The 23,988-nt window shown below is 40.7% G+C and overlaps 1 protein-coding gene across 1 annotated transcript in view; it reads right to left on the minus strand.

Annotated features, from left to right (window-relative positions):
- Positions 1–23,988, minus strand: part of LOC119647600 (sodium- and chloride-dependent GABA transporter 1) — a 167,696-nt gene that overhangs the window by 126,248 nt on the left and 17,460 nt on the right. Inside the window, exon 2 of the mRNA XM_038048626.1 lies at positions 4,681–4,801. Coding sequence (XP_037904554.1) covers positions 4,681–4,716 — 36 coding nt within the window. The 5' untranslated portion in view covers positions 4,717–4,801. The remainder of the gene's footprint in view (positions 1–4,680; positions 4,802–23,988) is intronic.

Here is a 23,988-nt window from a genome sequence, read left to right on the forward strand (position 1 = left end):
AATTAGCGGTGGAAGAATGCCGTTGGTTGGGACAGTAAGGACCGCATGGAAATAAGTCGGTCTCTTCTGTATCCAACCGCGGCGCTGAACACTCGGTATTAAATCACTCGTGACTTGAATCAAAAATTTAAAACGTTTTATTATTATTATATTTGTTATTTGACAATTTGACTTTTCAACGAGATTAAGAGTTTTCGTGCTAATTGAGTTCCTCCAGTGTTTTAGCGTAGTTCCTCTTAAATTCAAAATATTGTAATCAATTACAACTCGGTAGATTTCGCGCTAGAAAATTCTATCTCATTTAAAATTGACGAGAGTTTGTGAGTCATTTGCTTGAAACACGAATAACGTGAAGAACTTTCCAATTTCGAGGAAAATTTCAAATTGTCAAATAACAAATATAATAATAATAAAACGTTTTAAATTTTTGATTCAAGTCACGAGTGATTTAATACCGAGTGTTCAGCGCCGCGGTTGGATACAGAAGAGACCGACTTATTTCCATGCGGTCCTTACTGTCCCAACCAACGGCATTCTTCCACCGCTAATTCTCCACTCCCCTGGTGCGTTCAGAAAACGAGTGAGTGGAGAGTTCGCCATCTACCCGTCCGCATCCGCAACATTCGAAATAAATTTCGAATGCCGCAGATCCTGCCGCGCCACACCAGAATGGAAGGTATTTCGGAGCCCAGACACCATATAGTGGCAGCCTCCTGATTTTTTTCAGATTTTTCGGTTTGGTAGTTTCTGAGAATGGCCCCCCTAAAGGAATGACCACTTTCAATGCCCCGCACTCCCCACCTTTCTAACAAATGTCAAAACTAAGACCGGCTTCGAAAAGTACTAACCGAGACCTTTAATTTGATACTCCACATGACTATATTTGCCGAAAAAAAAATTTACACCTCCCTTTTGCATGTGTGGGGACCCACTCTTAAATTCGTCGTAAAAGGATGTAACTCACTGTTGTGAGCGTTCACAGTTCCCAGCTTTCTACCAAATTTGGTGTTAATCGCTACAACCGTCTCCGAGAAAAAGGCGTGTGAAGGACAGACAGACAGTAAACCGATTTTAATAAGGTTTTGTGTTTAGACAAAACCTTAAAAAACGGTGAAAATTTTAATATTTTTTAAATTTACATTTAGTTTTTAATTATTCTCAGTTGCAATGATAATCCGAAAGGAGGGACGCACTGAAACAAGTCGAAAATATAACCCAACTACTGGCTTATGCTGACGATTTCGACATCATGAGAAGAACGACCTTCATCCAGATCGAGCAGGCGGCGCGAGATTTTGAGCTGCACATCAATGAGCTGCACATCAATGAAGGTAAGACAAAATATATGGTGGCAACGGCAGCACCAAAAACCAACGAACCTACAACATCAAACCGCACTGTTTAAACGGGAAGAATAAAGATAGGAGACTGGAACTTTGAAACCGTTGATAATTTATCTTATTTAGGAACGAAAATTACAACCGATAATAGTTACGACGATGAAATCTGCACACAGTTGTTGGCAGCTAACGGAGCCTACTTCGGCTTACAATAACTGTTTCCCTCGAAACGTCTCACCATAGGGTCAAAGCTCTTCCTGTTCAAGACAATGATCCTGCCAGTCCTCATGTACTCTTCGGAGGCTTGGGTTCTTAGCAAGAAAAATTGCGAACACTTGGCCGCGTTCGAGAGAAGAATCCTTCATAGAATTTTTGGCCCCCTACATGTGGATGGACGATTCCGTAGCCTACATAACGACGAAATCTATCAGCGATTCCACGACCCTCAGGTTGCGCATAAAATCCGACTCAACAGGTTGTGGTTGTCGGGTCACTTAATCCATATGGATGAGGATGATCCAGACGAGGCGCACTCTGCCTGAGATGGAACGATGGAAGCCAGGCAGTTTTTAGGGATGTCGAATTGGTGGAGCTCGGTGCAAAACCGGGATGTCTAGAGTTCCTTATTAAGGCAGGCCTAAACCGAATGCCGGTTGTTGCACCGTTGATGATCACGATAAAGGTATTTGATTTTTTATTGAAAACTGGTAAAAATATAATCACGAATGACGACTATCAATTTTCGATGACCAACGCCATTTGATTCAACAACGTCGCAATGGAATGTACATGTTGAAAGCTGGAGCTTTCTTCTTCTTCTTCTTTTTCTTCAGCCTTTGTCCCGTTCACAAGCGGGGTCGGCTCGTCGTGATCGGCTTCGCCATTTGGCTCTATCGAATGCCTGATCTGGGTGCAATCTCGAGGCTTTCAAATCCCCATCCAGCGTATCAAGCCACCGTTGCTTAGGTCTGCATTTTGGTCGTTTACCATCGACTTCGATGTTCAGACCAATCTTTGCAAGTGAATTCTCGTTTGCACGAATTGCGTGACCATACCATCGAAGACGCCTCTCTCGCAACTTTTCCACGATCGGTGCAACCCCATAACGATCGCGGATATCCTCATTTCGGATGTGATCTAAACGTGTGACGCCACTAGTCCAACGTAGCATCTTCGTCTCCATTACCGCAAGACGTCGTTCATTGTCTTTTATGGTCGGCCAACACTCAGAACCATAGAGAGCGACTGGACGGACGACATTGCGGTCAATTTTAGATTTGAGACGTTCGTTGATACGTCGATCAAAAAGGACACCAGTTGTGGAACGCCACTTCATCCAGGTTGCGTTAATGCGTGAAGCAATTTCATAACGCAGTTCTCCATTGGCTGATAGCGTTGACCCGAGGTATTTAAATCGCTCAGTTCTGGGCAGATCACTGCCGCTGAAAGTGATTGTGCCTGTTTCATGGGGATCGGTCGTCAAAAATTCAGTTTTGTTTAAATTCAATCTGAGACCGTGTTGTATGAGGCGATCATTCCATTTTTGAACAAGTTGCTCGAGATCATTTTTGCTATCAGATGCTAGGAAAACATCATCTGCATAAAGCAGTGTGTAGGGCGCTGGACGTTGGATATCCCGTATGACGGTGTCCATAACAAGGACAAAGAGGAGTGGTGAGAGGGCACTTCCTTGATGAACTCCAACAGAGACACGAAGCGGTTTTGATACACCCGCCATACTTCGAACTTTACTTTTCGGATCGTGGTAGAGCAGTTGAACCCAGCGCACGAGTTCTTCTGGCACGAAGTGTTGTCGTAAAGCATACCAGATGAGTTCGTGTGGTACACGGTCAAAGGCTTTCTCTAGATCCAGAAAGGCAATGTAAAGAGGGCGATGCTTCTCACGGTGTTTCTCCATGAGTAACCGCGCAGCGTATATTGCGTCAGTAGTTCCGCAGTTCTTGATAAATCCGGCTTGATTCACGGTTATTTCAACGATTTCGCGAATACGGTTGTCAAGAATGCGTTCAAAAATCTTCATGGTATGGGAAAGTAACCGGATCGGACGGTAATTTGAACATTCTGCTGGGCTACCTTTCTTTTTCCATATTGGAACAGTGGTACTTTCTTGCCAGTCAAATGGTGTTCTTCCTTCCTGAATAACCCGGTTAAAGAATTCACTGAGCCACAGTGTTGGGTCCCAGCTCTTCGCTTTCCAGAGCTCTGATGCGATGTCGTCGGGTCCTGTTGCTTTCCCCGATTTTATTTGTTTTATTGCCTCCTCGACTTCAGTTGCGCTGACTGGTGGAACTGCTCCAAATGTCAGCAATGATTGAGGAAGTGGAGGATGAGCAAATTCTTCAGTTGAAATCTGCTCGAAGTATTCTCGCCATCTATCCGTTGCGACTCGACGATTGGTAAGCAAAGTACCGTTCTTGTCATTAACACAACAGAAGTGTTCGATATCCTGTCTGCGTTCATTACGGCTTTTAGCAAGTCGATACAGATCTCTCTCGCCATCCCGAGTGTCCAGTTTATCGTAAAGATTTTTGAAATGGTTCGCTCGGGTGACAGCGACCGCTTTCTTTGCTTCCCGGTTGGCATTCTTATAAATTTGCCAATTAGCAGGCGTTTTATCGTCGAGAAATTTGTGGAGCGTTCTTAACTATCGAAATTTTACGTTGTACAGCGTTGTAGGCAAGTTTCTTGGAACTGACTTGACGAAACGCGTTAGTTATTACGCACGAAGCAAGGATTCGCGATAATCAATGAGTTCGCAAAGAAACTTCTGAATTTACGATTGAAATTTTACAGATAGTGAATAGGAGTAGGAAACAAATCAGGGTAGTAATGCTGGTAGATTGAGTAGCTAACCAAACTGCCTACTAGCCTATCCTTACGGTCTCTATACAGTGGGCAGAGAAGAATGAGATCAGTGGAATAGAATTCCTATCACAGTCACTACAGAAAAAATGTTCTTTCAGGTTTGTATTTGCACTAAAATTCCAAACAGTTGCAAAGTTTTTAAAAAACAACAAACATCGTTTATAACCAGCAAATAAAACAAACTTTAAGCTATAAAAAGACGAATTAGTTAACTTAAAAATATTTAGCGGTATCCGATGGAGCCAACGCCAATGTAAGCTTTGAAATTAAAATGTAAATTGGGTTTCAATGAAACGACGCGCAAGTAAAAAATAAATAAATGTGATGATTTGTTAATGTATGTGTACTGCAATGTAGAGATATTTTACCATTGATAAATTTCCAGATTCTCCAGACGTAATATCATTTAATTGATTAATTCTAATTTAAGATGAATCCCCATGGGCCAACTTACCGCATTGTCTTTATCCTTGCTTAGTCGCCACTTCATTTTGCGCTCACTTTCGTAGATTTTTCTTGTCTGTCAATTCGATCTTTTCTCTTCATGAATTACAATTATGTGTAAATATGACCTCCTGCAACACACCGCATACATGTAAACAATGATTAAAACTCATGTTAAGTAGAGAAATGGAATTAAATACATTTTGATTAGTCGAGCAAACAAATTGGAGGAAAAAAGAAGAAACAAACTTTTAAATGAAAGGAAAAGCCACTTTCTTCAGTTTTGCATTTGCGTTGAACATTGCACATAAATTTTGAGGAAAATTTGTATTTATCGATGACATTATTTTGATCCGATTTTCTCATATTCCCACATAAATTATATTCTTGATTCTCGACTACACACGCGAACGCACCTAATGCGCGCCTGAATCAAGTGGGATGAATGCAGTGCGACCAGGTACGAATTTTATGCATAATACGTGCAAGCCAACAGCAAGGTTAACCTGAGAGCCAACGACAATTGATTAATTTATGCGTTGATCGTTAATATGTTAATATGAGCAGCCTTAGATACTACTTTTTCATTGTATGCGTTTATAATTTATGACACATATATGCATGCTTCAAGCAGAAAAGTGAATAATGATTAAATTAACGGTTATGTGGCAGGAAAAAAGTTAAAAATATTTTTGAGAATTTCTGATTACATTTTTTTCGTTAACATTCGTAGAAAATCATTAATAAATATCAGCAACATTTCAAAACTAGTATTTAGTCTAGACCAAGCGACAATTATAAATATTCCTGTTTGTGCGAGGTTACTTAATACGAAAGATTCAACATTGGACGAAAAACACTAGTCCTCACTACAACCTAACGAGAAGTGAACCCAACAGAAAGCCTGATAGGCACGGTGCAAATCAAATAAATCCAATCGATAATCCAGGAACACTCCAGAGAATGACACAAAAAAGTGTAGCAAATACCATTAAAGGGCAGACACACATTTGAAATAAAATAGGCAACGACTCAGAACGCTCCTTAGAACAAAAGTCAATTAAATTTCGGGGTTTCACCTGGCAGTTCATTAATTCACAAGAAAATTGAGCGGAAAGTAAACCTTCTTTTAAGATAATTCGTAAGCACATCAGGACACAACGTATTGTTAAATTCGATCAAAGAAATTAATAAATTAATTCATGTAAAATCTTTAGTAAGAAGAATTTTTAGAAGTTGGGACAAAGGTTTCTATACGTATCTGTCCACTATCTCTATAAGTGGTGAAGCATCCAAATTGGTTTATACTCTTTCAGGCTATACTCATCTAATAGGTCTTCAGCAAAAAGCTTTATATGTACTATCGCCATTAAGATAATATCTGCTCCACTAAAATAGAATAAATCAGTAGTCGGCATTTTATTATTCGACAGCTCACACCTACATTCTTCTACAAAATCCAGAGCTGCCCAACTAACCGCAGTTTTTACTTTTATAACAAGTCGGGAAACCAGAAGCTGGACGCTTCAGGTATGAAAGATTTCGTATATTTCTTAGTACGTAGCACGTAATATATATATATATTATGTGGGAGTATCCACTTTCAGTTGATATTGACATTCATAGTCTTCAATTTTCAAAGAAGCAACAACTTTGACGTATTATAACTTTGTTAGTAATAGTTCCACCAAATTTAGTAAGATCATGCTCTACATTATAGCCTACATCATTGCAAAATTTCGTGGTGCTAGGATGAGCTCAAGGGGAGGTTTCCAGCCGATTATAAAAAAATATAGTAATATACTACAGGGTGCGGCAGCATAACTTCCTTTTTAAGGTTTTGTGTGAAACAAAACCTTATTAGAATCGAGACGGTGTCTGTCTGTCCGTCTGTCTGTCTGTCTGTCTGTCACACCCGATTTATTCAGAAACGGCTGGACCGATTGTCACGAAAATTGATGAGAGTATGTAATCTGGCGTTCCCTTTACATGCAGTAAGTGGCGCCATCTTGTGTTAAGTTTAAGGGGGGGCTCCCCATACATGTGAATGGAGGGTGCAAATTTTTTTTTCACAGAATGTAGCCATGTGGGGTATCAAAAAGGTCTCAATTAGTACTTTTCGAAACTGGTTCAAAATTTGGTATTGGGTGAAACATAGGGGAGTGAGGGCTCAAAATATAACACCCAAAAAGTGTAACAGGTCTCGCTCTCAGAACCTATCCAACCGAAAAATCTGAAAAAAATCACAGTGGTGCATCTCTACGAAATCTAGGCCTCAAAATATATCCGGTACAGATATCTGCACAAATAAAGTTAATAATAGTATATTTCCACATTTTAGAAATTTACCCGGCACCCCCCTTATGTTCATCCCAGAAGTACAAAATTTGGCATGCGTGTAATGAATAACACAATGCACAGTTTGGTCGAGCTTGAAGAAAATCCAACTATTATTCCCAAAGTTATAGGGGGTGAAACTTCACATTTTTTTGTGAATTTCGTGCACTCTACAACCTGCATGACGTCATCATCACATATCAATTCGTCAATACCACAACGAAATGAGTTCTTATGAATTGGGTCGCAAAGAATTACTTTGTTTTATTTTTTTAGTTATTTGTCACCCAGACATGTGTGTATGTAGGTATATAATATGATATATGCGTGCTAATGAACTTTGCGGGTAATGCCTAATTCAAATAGATATAAGAAGTAAATCGGAAATATGGGTACGATCCATTTATATACGTGCATATATGTGTACAGTATTCGGAAATAGACAGTTTGTTTGTTTAGGATGAGGGTAATATCTAGGACTGTAATATGTACGTATGTCTCGTAGTTTGGAAAAATATGAAAGATTATGTTGAATTTGTAGTTACACACGGATAGAAAAATGTGCGTTGAAATTTCTTACATAAGATGAACACAAAACCTTTATACCCGAAGCACGAGCTTCCGGTATTCCGACTTGTTTAAAATTCGCGCCACTCAGTTAGTTGATGTCATAGCGGAGCGTTAGTGGTCTCGTTCAAGAGGGGATACTGTAAAGTTTTGTCCCGACACGGTTCAGTCGCCATCATGCGTTGGAATAGTGAGGAGCGTGCCTTTGCCGTTGAGGTTTACTTTTCAAGCGGATGTTCGGTTATTGCAACACAGCGTGCATTTCGGAATCGCTTTAATTTAGCCCCGTTGGCTCCCGTCCCAGACCGCAAATCAATTGTTACATGGGTCACTACATTCAGACAAACTGCAAGTGCGACAAAAGGAAGAACTGGAGTCTCTCGGCAATTTTCTCAGCTGGAATTATTGGTCCCTGGTTTTTCGAGGAAAATGAGGTTACAGTGACAGTGAATTCGGACTGGTATGTAAACATGCTACAGAATTTTTTTTTCCTACGGCTAGAAAATTTGGATTTGGGGGACACTTGGTTCCAACAAGACGGTGCAACAACACACACTTCAAGAGCATCGATGGCTGTTTTGAGGGAACCGAACCCACCAGAGATGAGCGTCATCTCCTTCTTTACAACGGTTGGAATAGTCTCCAAGATAGGTAATTCGGGTTCCGAAAAGGGCGAGAGCGACTGTTGGTCGGCACGGTAATGGAGGTTGCGAAGTTAGTAATGAAGGTCACTAAATCTTGCGTAGTACAGGGTGCGGCAGCATAACTTCCTTTTTTAAAATGCGCGCCACTCAGTTAGTTGATGTCATAGCGGAGCGCTAGTGGTCTCGTTTAAGAGGGGATACTGTAAAGTTTTGTCCCGACACGGTTCAGTCGCCATCATGCGTTGGAATAGTGAGGAGCGTGCCTTTGCCGTTGAGGTTTACTTTTCAAGCGGATGTTCGGTTATTGCAACACAGCGTGCATTTCGGAATCGCTTTAATTTAGCCCCGTTGGCTCCCGTCCCAGACCGCAAATCAATTGTTACATGGGTCACTACATTCAGACAAACTGCAAGTGCGACAAAAGGAAGAACTGGAGTCCCTCGGCAATTTTCTCAGCTGGAATTATTGGTCCCTGGTTTTTCGAGGAAAATGAGGTTACAGTGACAGTGAATTCGGACTGGTATGTAAACATGCTACAGAATTTTTTTTTCCTACGGCTAGAAAATTTGGATTTGGGGGACACTTGGTTCCAACAAGACGGTGCAACAACACACACTTCAAGAGCATCGATGGCTGTTTTGAGGGAACCGAACCCACCAGAGATGAGCGTCATCTCCTTCTTTACAACGGTTGGAATAGTCTCCAAGATAGGTAATTCGGGTTCCGAAAAGGGCGAGAGCGACTGTTGGTCGGCACGGTAATGGAGGTTGCGAAGTTAGTAATGAAGGTCACTAAATCTTGCGTAGTACAGGGTGCGGCAGCATAACTTCCTTTTTTAAAATGCGCGCCACTCAGTTAGTTGATGTCATAGCGGAGCGCTAGTGGTCTCGTTTAAGAGGGGATACTGTAAAGTTTTGTCCCGACACGGTTCAGTTGCCATCATGCGTTGGAATAGTGAGGAGCGTGCTTTTGCCGTTGAGGTTTACTTTTCAAGCGGATGTTTTTTTTAGCGATGAAGCCCATTTTCATTTGTGTGGGTCGGTTAACAAACAAAACATTCGCTACTGGACTGACACCAACCCTCGAGAATTGCATCAAAAGCCTTTGCATTCACCCAAAGTCACAGTGTGGTGTGCAATTTCCTCAAGTGGAATTATTGGTCCCTGGTTTTTTGAGGAAAATGAGGTTACAGTAACAGTGAATTCGGACCGGTATGTAAACATGCTACAGAATTTTTTTTTCCCACGGCTAGAAAATTTGGATTTGGGGGACACTTGGTTCCAACAAGACGGTGCAACAGCACACACTTCAAGAGCATCGATGGCTGTTTTGAGGGAACACTTTCCAGAGCGCCTTATCTCAATTAGAGGCGATTTGGAATGGCCGGCACGCTCTCCCGATCTGTCCCCTTGTGATTTTTCTCTATGGGGTTTTTTGAAATCCCGTGTTTATGTGAACCGTCCAAGAATCCTACAAGATTTGAAGACCAACATCCAAGAAGAAATTGCCAACATAACACCTGCTATGCTAACAAGAATCATGACAAACGCCAGAAATCGGTTTACGCAATGTATGGAGAATGGGGGACGTCACCTAACAGATTTGATCTTCAAAACAATGTAAATAAAAACTTTAGACATGTACCTACATTATAAAAAATAAATAAATATTTTTCGATGGATACAATAGTTTTTATTGAGTTTTGAAAAAAGGAAGTTATGCTGCCGCACCCTGTATTATTAACTTTATTTGAACAGATATCGGTATGAAAAGTATTTCGGAGCCTAGGCACCATATAGTGGCAGCTTCCTGATTTTTTCAGATTTTTCTGTTTGGTAGTTTCGGAGAGTGGCCCCCTTCAAGAAATGATCACTTCCAACCCCCCGCACTCCCCACCTTTCCAACAACAGACAGACAGACAGACGAACAGACAGCCCTGCGTTAGCACGTGACATGTCCAATCCCGAAGAACAGTAGGATGGTCTACCAAAGCGATGGATGAGCAGACATTCATGGAGGTGTGGCTAGATCTGCCTAGCAAAGCAGGCACCTCTACGGATAGAGCTCTCCATGCCACACAGAGCATCTCTAAAGCATATGACGCGTCGATGCCTAAGAGATGCTCATTCTCCACTAGAAGACCCATTTATTGGTGGAATAGTGAACTTGCCAGCCTTCGATCGATTTGCCACAGAGCCAGAGGAACTGCTCAGAGGGCAATAGGTAGGATCGATCAGGGGCAAAGGGAGTATGCCTATAGGGAAGCTCGCAATCCAGCGGAGTAAGAGGAAATGTTTTAAGGAGCTCTGTTCGGAAGCGGACATAAATCCGTGGGGTAGCGCCTATAAAATCGTAACAGGACGATTCAGAGGCCGATCGTCTCCGCAGATCACGTGCCCTATACTCTTGTTGAAAATAATCCAGAAGTTATTTCTCCAGCAAGAGGGGAGTACTGACACCTTCCAGCGCCCCCTGAATGTGACGCCGATTCCACCAGTCAAAGGGGATGAGCTGATGGAGATCTGCAGTCGAATAGGCGACAGTAAAGCCCCGGGTCTTGACGGCATACCCAATAAGGCCCTCAAACTTGCCGTCAAATGTAGACCGGATATGTTCGCGGAGCTATTCGAAACGTGCATGTCCGAGAGTATCTTTCCTGCACCGTGGAAGCGGCAGAAGCTGGTGCTGTTGCCTAAGGCTGGCAAGCCTCCAGGGGAACCGTCCTCCTATAGACCCATATGTCTTCTAGACATTATGGGGAAAATGTTGGAGCCGGCCATTTATAAAGCCAGATCAACTATTGATGCCATCAAAATGGTTGCTGGCTAGGCCGAAAATGCAATTCATGGAAGGGGTTGTACCAGCAAATATTGCGTGGTGGTGACCCTGGATGTGAAGAATGCATTTAACTCGGCCAATTGGAACCTTATACGAAAGTTTCTGGCGACGATGGGTGTTCCCACCTACCTCGCCTATATTATCGATAGCTACTTGAGAGCGGACACTCTGGTGTGATACCGATGATGGACCTAAGGAGTACGTTGTCTCCGCGGGTGTCCCACAGGGCTCTGTACTGGGCCCACTACTGTGGAATATCATGTATAATGATGTACTCAACCTTCCGGTTCCGGAGGAGGCCACGGTAGTGGGTTACGCCGATGATATAGCGCTGGTTGTGGTCGCAAAGTATCTCGAGGATGCTGAGTTGTACTCAAACGAAGCATCAGTGTTGTTAAGGGTTAGTTAGGGAGTGCTGGACTGGCACTCGCGGAGGAAAATAAGCGGTCCTCATCACTGAGCGCCGCAAAAGAAATTACGCCTGGATTAGAATCGGGACTCGTATCCTCACTTCCAAGTCGGCCATCAAATACTTGGGGGTGATGATCGACGGAGGACTTAATTTTAAGCGGCACATAGAGCATACTTGTAAAAGAGCATCCACCACGAGTTTTGCTCTGGCAAAGATGATGCCGAACGTAGGAGGCGCGCGGCATACTTGCAGGCTGCTCATAGCCAGGGTGGTGAGCTCTATCATGCTGTATGCTGTCCCAGTTTGGGGAAAAGCACTGCAGGTTTTAGGCAATACACACAAACTGAGTACGGTTTACAGAAGAACATCCCTAAGGGTGTGTTCTGCCTTCAGGACCATCTCAGACGATGCAGCGTTCCTCATCTCGGGAATGATGCCAATTGACATCCTGGCAACCGAAATGATGAACATTTATAACACCAGGTCCATCTCTCCCTTATCGCAGGTGAAAAAAGCCGAAAGAGAGAGATCCATAAGCAGATGGCAACAGCGATGGGACCAGTTAGAAGGATCAGGAAGTGGCTGGAGAGAAAGTATGAGGAGATCAATTATAATCTCACCCAGTTTCTCACCGGCCATGGAGGATACCGTCAATACCTGTACAGGTTTAAATTAGACACCTCACCTAATTGTCCAAACTTCCACCGGGAGGCCAGAGGACCCAGCGCACGGATTCTTTCAATGTCCTAGGTTCGTCGAAGAAAGAAGGAATGTAAAGGCAACTCTAGGTGAAGTACTATCACCGCAAAATTTGTCGGGGATGGTTTTAGTGGGTAAAAATCCTACACTCTGGCGTGCCCAGAGCAGTCTTTTAAAACTTTCCACCTCCTTGAAAAAAAAAAAAAAAAAAAAAAAAACGGACAGACGAACATTGAACAAAACCTTAAAAATGATCATCCTGTGTCTGTCATTCCACGTGGAACTGCATAAAAACTAGATATACATAATGATATTTTTCCTCAATTTAATTTTTTAATTCTCTCGGTATCAGTGGTTAAGGTCGCTCCAAACCATCGACTATCCCTTAATTTTTGGATCGAAAATAAATGGACTCATCTACGTTCACGAACTGAAATAAAAACCGGTTTTCATCAAACGAGAGCATCTAAGGATTTTCCCTTGAAATATAAAGTCGATTTTTCTCTTATTCTCTAGATCGCAAGTGTAGTTGCTTGCAGTATGTCGAGGTATTTGTAGACGTCGTCCGAATCCATACCCTCAATTCGGATGTTATTATGACTGTATCCTTCGTTGTCGGTGTGTTTTCCCCGAACAATTGTTTTTATGCGACATTTCTCCAAACCCAACTGCATGCCGATATCCCTGTTGAAATGGATGGTGATATCCAGCAAAAAGAGAAGTTGTTTCTTGTCTTTGGCATACAATTGGATGTCGTCAATATACATTAGATGGCTTAATGTACATTTCGACAATATGCCATGTTTGACTTGGAACCCGTATTTGCTTTCATGCAGAAGATGGAATAGTGGATTCAAAGCCAAACAAAACCACAGTGGGGATATGGATAATTTCGTGCTCGAATTCTTCATCACTGTTCTGAGGAAAAGAACGATATTCGGGTTGATTTTGTACAAGCGTAACACTTGTAGTAACCACGAATACGATATTTAGTCAAAGGCTGATTTATAATCGATGTAGGCTGTCGAGATATTTCATTTTTAATGGACAGCCTGCTTTACAGTGACCGTATCGATCGGGAGCCTTTGGCCGATCCTTTTTTCTCCTCAGCTATCAATTTATGAACATCAAAATGTTTTGAGATGTTTGCGCACAGAACTGAAGTGAACTGATTTGACGTCGGATACCAGTCGACTCAGCTGGGAATGAGTACCTGAGTCAAATCAGGGTAATAATCTCGGGCGAGCGCAATGCTGACCACATTGCCTCCTACAGTCTACTGTAGTGTACCGGGTGCCTTCCAATTGCCTGCATTTTCAAGGGCTGGATCTACGTTGACTTCAGTTACGTCAGGTATGGTAATTTCGGGAAGGGCCTTACATAAACTCATAAGGTGTGGGAACCACGCTGCTTCTAAATTGCAGTAGTTGGTTTCGGTTCAAACACTTCTTCAGAAGTCTTCTGCCTGATCCAGATCGGGGTTATTTTCACGACCTGTGTTGATGAGATTGTTGTTGTCTGTCCTTAGCTGAAAGCTTTTTTCATACCTACGGATGCGAATGGAGCATACCACAAGTTTCTGCTTCAGTGCCTCGAGGATTTCTTCGATTGGCATATCGTTGGAAAGATGGTAGTTTCCAATGCTGTTGGCAACGCATCTGTGCGGAATTCAGTCGAAGCCTCGATCGACATCCCCAGTTACTAAGCTTCTCCTGATTACTGGATTCATGGAGTGCCTTACAGGTGGAGTATTCGTGTTGCTCCTTTGATTCCAGACTGAGTTCAAGTGAAACTTCGTGGAAAATTTTTTTGCCTGGTTGGTAGCGCAACTCGATTATTTTATACTATCACACGGTATTGATTGACGGTTATGAACGCGTCATGGAGTCGGTTTCTCTACCCTGATGGATTCCGTTCCAAATCCGTGACACGGTGATAGGCGCGGACGAAAAATTCATTGAGTTGGTTTGTCCAAACCATACGAAGTCTCCCGACCCTGGTGGTTGACCGTATAACCGCCAAAACATCCAAAGGCGGACAGACGCTCTGGTGTTATTGAGCGACCGAGTAGCCTCTTATCAAGTATTTTAACTAAATATTCACCCTACAGCTTTATGTATGTCCTTGCTAATTGTTATTGCTGTGAATTTTAATTGATGTCACACATATTTTCCCAAAGTGATTTTCGTCACAAAATATATATGTATCTGAATTGGATATTGCCGTATGTATTTATGCATGTGCAGTTCTTCTAATGAGATCGATTTATGAATAACTGTAAAGAAAACAAACAAAAGTAAAAGTACACATTACTGGGGTCCTGATATCCTATGACTATGATCCTATGATGATAAATTTACACAACAAATTTTTATGATGCCTTATTATTCTTTAAAATCATTTTTTCTTTCTTATAAACTTCTAAAATATGGCAAATAGATGCGAACCATCAGGACATTTTAACTGAGAATGATGTGTAATCTGGATTGCAAACCTAACAAGTTCGCTTAGAACAAATAATTTTTTTTTTTAAATGGGTATATTTAAAACACTGCTTTTTATGATAATTCCGTTGATATTAACATCTTTCTTGACAGCTCAAATTGAAACTTTGGCATATGAAAAAACTGTATGACCCCCCATCCATACTTTCAAGAGAGAATAGAAATGTTACGACTATTTCATAAAATCCAATGATACGTACTTGCTCGGCTTCAAAATGGTTTGGAAGACCTGCCTCTAAATACAATATTACGTCAATTGCCTGCACGAAAGTTATTATCGTATATCTGCAATATGTTGTTTATGCTCAAATACCAGGAATTTTACTTTATCGTCCGGAGGAGAGTGTGTTCAGGTTGTTCTCCATTTTCTTTGGTTTGTGTATTCCTTAAACTCCACACAATACTCCCCTAGAGGTTCCGATTCATACATCATTTCGACGACGTCTATGTTCGTTATAATGGATGACATTGAAATGCGAGGACCGAGGACTTACATACACTCACGGTTGTCGTTTCCTTTTTCTGGCCGCTTTGATACCAAAAGCAAACAGCGAGAAGGGACAGCGGAAACGAGCACTTTTGTATTGAATTACGTCGCATTTATGCTCAACAATGGCTTCTTTGTGAATCAACCACGATCGGCCAAAAATAAAACTAAATAATCCTCGATAAGAACAATAATTATTATATTTCAATTAAACGTATGAACGTCTGCAGTGGAGTTTTAGTTGTTTGTCTAATGGCGGAGTCAATAAACTTTAGGCTATGCATCCAAACTGGAAGTTGCACTCAAGACTATGCGTTTCAATGTCTTGACGAAGGTAAAGTTTGCTGAGCGTTGTTATCTTCAAATGGACCCATTTGCCCATCTAATGGGAAAGGTATGCCATGCTCCAAGTCGTGCGCAGCCGTAGGTATTAGATAATTACATAATTATTGTTTATCTCGGAGAACTAACGATGCAGATAAGTGCTTGAGCTGTTGGCTAACATTTTTCTGTGACATAAAGGAAAATGTGAAAGAATAAATATTACTTTTAGTGGAGGGTTTGTTTATTTGAGATACTTTGGCTGTGTGGGAATTAAGATGGGGTCTTAGGAGATAGATTCATACGAGTGCGTACTTAACATATATAGTATTTATATGCAAATATATTAGAACATTCCTGTTAGCGGCAGTGAGCAGAACAGTTTTGTCCTCAGTATGGAGAATTTTTTTCACCAAGGAGAGCAATATTTGGTTCATGAAAATCCCTACGAATGCACGATGTCCCAAGTAGCTTATATGCAAGCTGAACTATATGCACACTATCTCTATTGGTTTTTTTCACTCCATCTAAACTCTTTTGAGCCTCGTGATTTAAAATCAAGTCATTCCGATCGCTTGTCGTAGATGAAAATTGACGATAACCTTGATATTCGCCACACTGGCAGCAATAAACACCACTCCCAAAGAGACAAAATCTACAAAGCTTTTAATATTCTACTAACCAAAACAAATATCGAATCTTCTTCTTCTTCTTTGCTAAATCCGCATCAGTAATCTTCTCCGTATCGAACTCGTTAAAGAGGTTAAAGGGTCCAAGATACAAGAAAATTTTCTTCAGAGTACCTTATGTCTTTTAACGTGTGTATTATTTTCAGAATACTATGCCAAATTTTCGTAAAAACAAATCGGGAAACCGGAAGCTGGGCGCTTCAGGTATGAAAGGTTTTGTTTGCTTCTTCTGTGAGTATATTTGAGTGTAGAACTATCCCATTTGTACGTAGCCCGTTAAGAATATGCATTTAACATGTCAGATTTAGTACTTCGGGTTGTAAATTTACACGATAAAGGCAAAATTTGAGCTACTGTAACTTTGTTACTAATAGTATGATTTTGATCAAACTTGGAGATAATATGCTTCATATTATATTTTATACTACTACCAACTTTTATAACTCTGAGATAAACTTAAGGGGGGTTTTACTCAATTTTCCAAAAAATATAGTAATATACTATTATTAACTTAATTTGAACAGATATCGATATGGAGAGTATTTTGAGGCCTAGGCACCATATAGAGGCAGCTTCGTGATTTTCTTCACATTTTTCGGTTGGGTAGTTTCTGAGAATGGGTCCGTTCAAAAAATCATCACTTTCCACCCCTCCCACTCCCTGCCTTTTCAACGAATCTCAAAACTAAGACCAGCTTCGAAAAGTACTAATTAAGTACTAATTAATTAAAGTTTGTATCCCCCTTTTACATGTATCCTAAATCTCAACGTAAAAGGATATCACTCACTGCATGGCTGGGGGTCCACAGGTCTCACCTTCTCACCAAATTTCGTGTCAATCGGTATAGCTGTTTCTGAGAAAAGTGTCTGTGACAGACAGACAGACAGACAGACAGACATTGAACCGATTTTAATAAGGTTTTGTTTTGCAAACAAGTCCGGAAACCAGAAACTGACACCAGGTATGAAGAGTTTTGTAAATTTATATAAAAATATATATATTGTTCGGTTGCTACTTAGCACTTAACGTGTATTCTTATATACTTTACTTTACTTATATACTTTCACTTTCGCCTTTCGTCGTCTTAGAATTTGCATTGAAGTGACAACTTTCACCCATTATAACTTTGCTAGTAATAGTGCGATTTCAACCAAACTGGTAGGATCATATTTTATACAATATTATATTATATATATATATATTTCGTGAATCTAGGATGAGCTAAAGGGCGTTTTACAAACAGTTACTAAAAATTACAGTAATATAATATTATTAACTTTATTTGAGTAGATATAGTATGGAGGGCACCCCATAGTGGCAGCTTTGTGATTTTTTCAGATTTTTCGGTTGGGCAGGTTTTGTGAAAGAAATTACTGCTTTTCAACCGGTACCCTCCTCCTTTCCCATGAATTGTCAGAACTGAAGTGCTTTGTAAAGCACTAATTGAGACCTTTAATTTGATAGCTCACATGATCGTATTCGGTGAAAAGAAATTGTACACCCCCAGTTTGCATGTTGGGGACCCCCCTAAGTTCCACGTAGAACGATGCAACCCACTTTCCCACCAGATTTGATGTCAATCGGTACCACCGTTTCTCCCAAAAGTGCGCGTGGCAGAGAGACAGATAGATTGATAGACAGTCAACCGATTTTAATAAGGTTTTGTTTTACACAAAACCTGGAAATATCATAAAACTCACTAATAACGGAGGTATTACGTTGCTGAACATCGTCTATAAAATATTCTTTGCTATCCAATTACTACCTGCCGACCGCATGCGCCCAGATGATTATTCCCGTATCATCGCGATTTCATCAGAAAAATTAGCGCCAATAGATGCAAAAACTACGGCCAAAAATTATTCCAGTTTTTGATTGATTTCAGAGCTTAGGGGGTAAGACTTTACACAGCCATAAGAATGTTCAATATATCAAAAATGGAGCAACTAGGCCACTTCTACTCAATGTCCGAAGCCAAATCAAAACAGCGGAATGAATCGCTTTCGGCGTGTGTCCTTTTTAGTGTAGCATTGAAAAAAGTGATCCAAAGTGATCCAAGACCCAGGAGTGAGCTTGAGGGATACAATCTATATTAACTACACCCAATTGCGCACATATGATGATAATATCATATGCTCCCCTGCTCGACGAAGTTGACTTTTCACCCAACTACAAATCCTATCAATAACCTTGATCTTTAAGCCAACTTTTAAAGGGTGGTTTTACTGCCCTTTCCATCCAATTGGATATGGGATCCATTTGTATCCACGGCTCATTTGTAAAACGAATGTTTGCAGATAAAAACCGATGATAGCCATTACAGCCAGCAATTAAGGCCTTTCAACGATTAGTAGAAATTCAGCTGGTTTCGGATGTTCTTTTCTGACGGTGCGATTTTCGAGTTAGTTGAGCGTCGGCCTTCGATCTCGTTACCCCGAATTCGAATCTTGATTCATCACGGATTTGAGCCGATGGATTAAATGAAAAATGATGCGGTCAACCGATCAGACATGTTTGTTTAGGCTGTGAGCGAGAATTTTATGGGCATTTTTATGGCTAGTGAACATTTTTCATAAATGCTCACACATAAAAATATATTAAATTCTCGTCTCAAGGCCTTTCAGGTCCAGAATTGAACTAATGATGTTGCGGTTTGCCGGTACGTGGATGGTGCTTTCTGTTCAACTGGTGTCCGAGTGCATTATGGGCTTTCTCGGCGTAACTAGGAGGCCGAACTGAACGTGTATGGTGGGCTTTAGTGGAAATAAAGTTCAATGGAGGACAGCTGCTCTTCGACTCAATTAATTGTTTCGTTATCGTGCATACATAGATATTATTCACATAAGGCACTATTTAAATGATACATATATGCAATTAAAACTGACTGGATGCTGGATGTTAGATACCATTGGAGCCAAATCATCCTTTTTTGTTAACCCAAAACGTGTTGCGACACCGCCCGTCAACTAATTTTGTAATTTTACTTGTTCGCTAGATTTTCTAGCGCGCGAATTCAGGACTCTAAATTCAGACTTTATTTTAAACAGGAACGAGCGAACTTCTTTTACGTCGATGTTATATTTTCAACATTTCTCCAGTATCTGTTTCATTGACATTGGTTGAATATCTGACCAATGTTTAGCTTTTATTATCCTGTAACTTTTCGACGCATCCTAGAGCTTTCAAATGTTTCCAAACTTCGTTTGATGAAAGCTCTAAGGCGAACTGCAACTTCATGAGAAAAATGAATTGTGTTTTTTATTTGTTTATCGAAATATTGATGTTATTATTTTCCAATCAACTTAAAGAGAGCCGGATTGCAGAGATGAACAAAGTTTAATAGCCCATCATTGGGTCAAAATTTGAATGCATATCGCAGTAAAAAAATAACTCTTTCCTACACACCCTTCGCGCATATTGGAGGAACTTAGTCTCCATGATTACCATACAAAATAACATCCGATGTTCATAAAACTTTGCTGTTTGAGGGAAGGTAACCAAATCATGGACTTAGTCATTTCCGTGGGAAGTTTCGAAAGAACCAACTTTTTCTTGATGCCTTCTAATGTTTTTGTTCGATTAGCAATTAGTGAGTCTTGTAAAAATTCGTTCCATATATTATTTTAATTTAATTTTCAGTATATTCAATATATAGTTATTTCAATATATGATATTATTGAAGTTTTTGCAGTGACAGTATCTTAATGGTAGGAAAACACTTTCCCTTAGCCCACATCCGCTGAGACTGATCATGTTCGAAAGTAAAAATATTAACAAAAAGTCTCACTTTTCCTAGAAATGCAGTCACACAATTGTTTACGAATAGTGAATAGCTTTTTTCGGATCAAATAACAGTTGGAGAGATTTTTTTTTATTAATTTCGTTGAGTTATTTACTCTAATTAAAGGAATTTGATTTCAAATCAATCGTTTTAAACTTTATATATTCCACTTCCTTTGAGTACTTTTATGACTGCACGGATATACAAATAGGAAATAGCTTTTTATAAATGGTGTAAACGTGGTGTGGGAAGAAGTATTTGTAACGAATTTACTTCGCATGTGTGCCTGATAGTGGTAGCATTTCTATCACTCACCACCATATATATTTTATAGAGCTCGGACACTTCAGAACTGTACTACATTCTTTATCACTCAGAAAAGATGGTGATGGTAATAAGGAGTGGATTCCCTAACTTTAAATCTTCCTTTTTGGCTCTACAGTAAGAAATCAGTCCATGGCCTCCCAGAGTTTTTGATTCCATCATACGTGACCTACGCACTGGAGCTCTGGAATCTTAATATAGATAGCGGCTTCTAGTCCATTTCACTGGGCCTAAGATTTTTCTGAGAACTCAGCGTTGGGCAGGCTTGATAGGCTACCTTCTGATTTGACTCACAGTCTCCAAAAGTCTTTACATATAAACGGGTAGTATACTGTTATGCTGAGTTTAAGAAGGGTTGTCAGAATATGCTGTGTTATCATGCAAAGGGTGTGAAAATTAGAGTACATAAGAGTGGTTTAAACAACTTCTAGGATGTTCACTCTGATCATCCGAGAGGCCAGAACTTTAGAGAATATTGACTATACATCATTTAAATGCAGCGATTCGAAAAATAGAAAAACAAAAAACATTTCATAAGAAAATAATGAAAATTTCAAAATAAGTAATAAATAAAACAAATGCTGGTAACGAAGCTCAAACTATTCCAACACATGATCTTGTCAGGGCAAAAAGATTGTTATCCACACACAAACCCTTTCCTAAACGCTACTAGTTTTGAGGTAGACCAAACGGAATAAATTCACAAACTCTTTTTCTGGGTTTGCGTCTAATAGATCAACAACTACGGAATGGAGCGACGCCTGATGGTCGAGTAAGTTAGCCATAAGCCTCTCAATATCATTAACCTGGGTTCGAATCCTACTCGGACATGGATGGTTGTGTTCGGCTTTGTGATGTCCTGATGCTGTCGAATTGTCACTTGTATAGCATTAGTTGTGGGGACAATTTCATTCAAAACCAAAGTGAAAAATAAGAAAGATTTCACAAAGGAGCGAACAAGAGGCACACCACCTGAACGGGAATACATATATATGTAAATCGAAAATAAAGCTATAAATGAATGCTAGATATATGGTAAACCAAAAAAGGTTTCCACTAAATTCTTGTAACCTTCCAGACGACACAATAACTTATGACATATCTACATGCATTCAGGCACCATCCTGCACACAGTTTTAGCTTTTCCGTTAACAACGAATAAATTCCTTCGTCTTTTTGATCAGCAACTTATTATTTACCGATTTGGTACCGGTAGGAATTTTACTTTAAGATAAAACTGCTGTAATCGTCCGTACAAAAGCTTCTCCAGAATAGGAAGTCTCTCAAGCTCCTTCGAACTCTTTTCCACGTATGCAACGCTTTGCTACTGCAAGGTAACTGGAGCAGAGTCATAATACCGCAACTATTGCACCTTTTATCACTTTATCATTAGCGAGTTGGAGCAGAAAACTATAAAATCCGGCGAAATATAATTTGTATGCCAATTTTGTAAAAAAGTTCATGAAAGAAGATTGATCAATTCGCCAACCTCTACAGAGTTCCCTCTTGAGGATTGTGTTGGTTCTAAAGCCTGTTAAGATTGTTCTCCACAGTTCAACAGGAACTATTTAAAAGTATTTTGCGATGCATACTTCACCCTGTCAGTGCCGTAAGCAAAAAATCTGGGGCCACGAAGAAAATGGACTCCGAGAAAACTCCAGACTCAGAGAAACCATTGCCTTTCTTTATCGGCACTCCACAGGAGTATTCTTATCACCTTTTTGGTACAATACTACAGGTTTTTTTTTTTAATTTTTGAAACAAAACAAACACACTTTTCTCAGAAACAACTGCATCGATTGACATGAAACTTGGCGGGTAGGTGGAAACTGGAACCCACAGATGCAGACCGTTACATCCTTCTACATTGATTTGAGAGAGTCGAATACATGCAAAAGCGGTGCAAATTCTTTTCACCAAGTATAGTTGTATGGGATATCCATTGAAATGTCGATCAACACTTTCTGGAGCCGGCCCTTGCTTTGACATTCGTTGGAAAGGTTAGGGGTGCGGGGCTATAAATTAATAATTTCTTGGGGGCATATTTCCAGAAACTATTCAATCGAAAAATCCGGAAATCTTTATCTCCATCTGCTTAAATTAAGTTAATAATAGTATATCACCTTCTTTTTGGGGACTTTACTAGAAACCACCCTTAACTTTATTCTATAGTCATAAACATTTTAGTCATATAGAATATAGTATGAAGCATAGACCAAACTTAAATACAGTACATTTGCATAACTTTGATCTGATTAGTAGTAGTAATCTTTCTTTTCTTTGCTCCCAAATATTGCAACGTAGATCCTGTCAGAAACCGGCGCATCTTATGGTAGCGATCAGCAACAATCCAAAACCGGATAATTTCTCGCAAAATACCTTCTCCTTTACACTCCAGTCCGCTAATTGAAACCATAGTAGTTTCGGAGAATGGGTCCGTTAAAGGAATGATCACTTTCGATTCCCCGCACTCCCCACCTTTCCAGCAAATGTCAAAACTAAGACCGGCTTCGGAAAGTACTAATCGAAACCTTTCATTTGATACCCCACATGACTATATTTGATGAAAAAAATGTACACCCCCATTTGCACTGTTTACATGAGCATTCACAGTTCCCACCTTTCTACCAAATTTGGTGTCAATCGCTACAACTGTCTGCGAGAAAAATGCGTGTGACGGACAGACAGACAGCACACAGAGGGACAGACAAACAGACAGTAAACCGATTCTAATAAGGTTTTGTTTTACACAAAACCGTATGAGTGAGCATGATACAGCCCGAAAGGTCAATAAGTACAGCCGCAGTCTATTAGACGCTTTCACACAGTTGGATATCATTCTGGCCAACGAAGGATATGTAAGCACCTTTCAGAAAGGGGGGTCTGTCTCAATCGTAGACCTAACTTTTGTCAGCCCTGCATTGGTATGTGGTATGTCCTGGTGTGTTAGCAATTACTACATCCACAACGGTCACCAGTTAATCTTCTTTGGGCTATGGGTGGAGTCACCCCACACCCACCACATCATGCCTGAAACCGAGAAAGATGTCAGGCTGGTCTGCTAAAACTCTGAATGAGCAGACCTTCATAGAGGTGAGACCAACCTAATAAACCAGGCGCCTCTACGGAAAGAGCTGCCCATGTGGCCCAATGCACTACTGGTGGAATACTGAACTGGCCAGCCTTTGATCAGCCTGTCGCCGAGCCAGAAGAGCGGCTCAGAGAGCGGTAGGCAGAATCGACCAAGGGCAAAAAGAGCGCGCCTATAAGAAATCCCTCAAGCTCGCCATCCAACGGAGCAAGAGGGAAAGCTTTAAAGAGCTCTGTTCGAGAGAGCGCCTATAGAATCGTGATGGGGCGATTCAGAGGCCGATCATCTCCGCAGATCACGTGTCCTTCACTCTTCTTAAAAACTATCCAGGGGTTATTCTCCCAGCAAGGGGAGGGTACGGGGGAGGAACGGCAATACCACCAGCCATCAGTGACAAGCTGCTGGAGATCTGCGCTAGGATAGGAGAAAACAAAGCTCCGGGTCTGGATGGCGTTCTGAATAGGGCCCTTAAACTTGCCGTGAAATCCAGACCGGACATGTTCGCTGAGTTGTGCGAAGCGTGCATGTCCGAGAAGATATTTCCTGCATCATGGAAACGACAGACGTTGGTGTTACTACCTAAGGCTGGCAAGCTGGGTGAACCAACCTCCTATAGACCTATTT

This window comes from Hermetia illucens, chromosome 2 (genome assembly GCF_905115235.1).
Source record: "Hermetia illucens chromosome 2, iHerIll2.2.curated.20191125, whole genome shotgun sequence".
Lineage (NCBI taxonomy): Eukaryota > Metazoa > Arthropoda > Insecta > Diptera > Stratiomyidae > Hermetia > Hermetia illucens.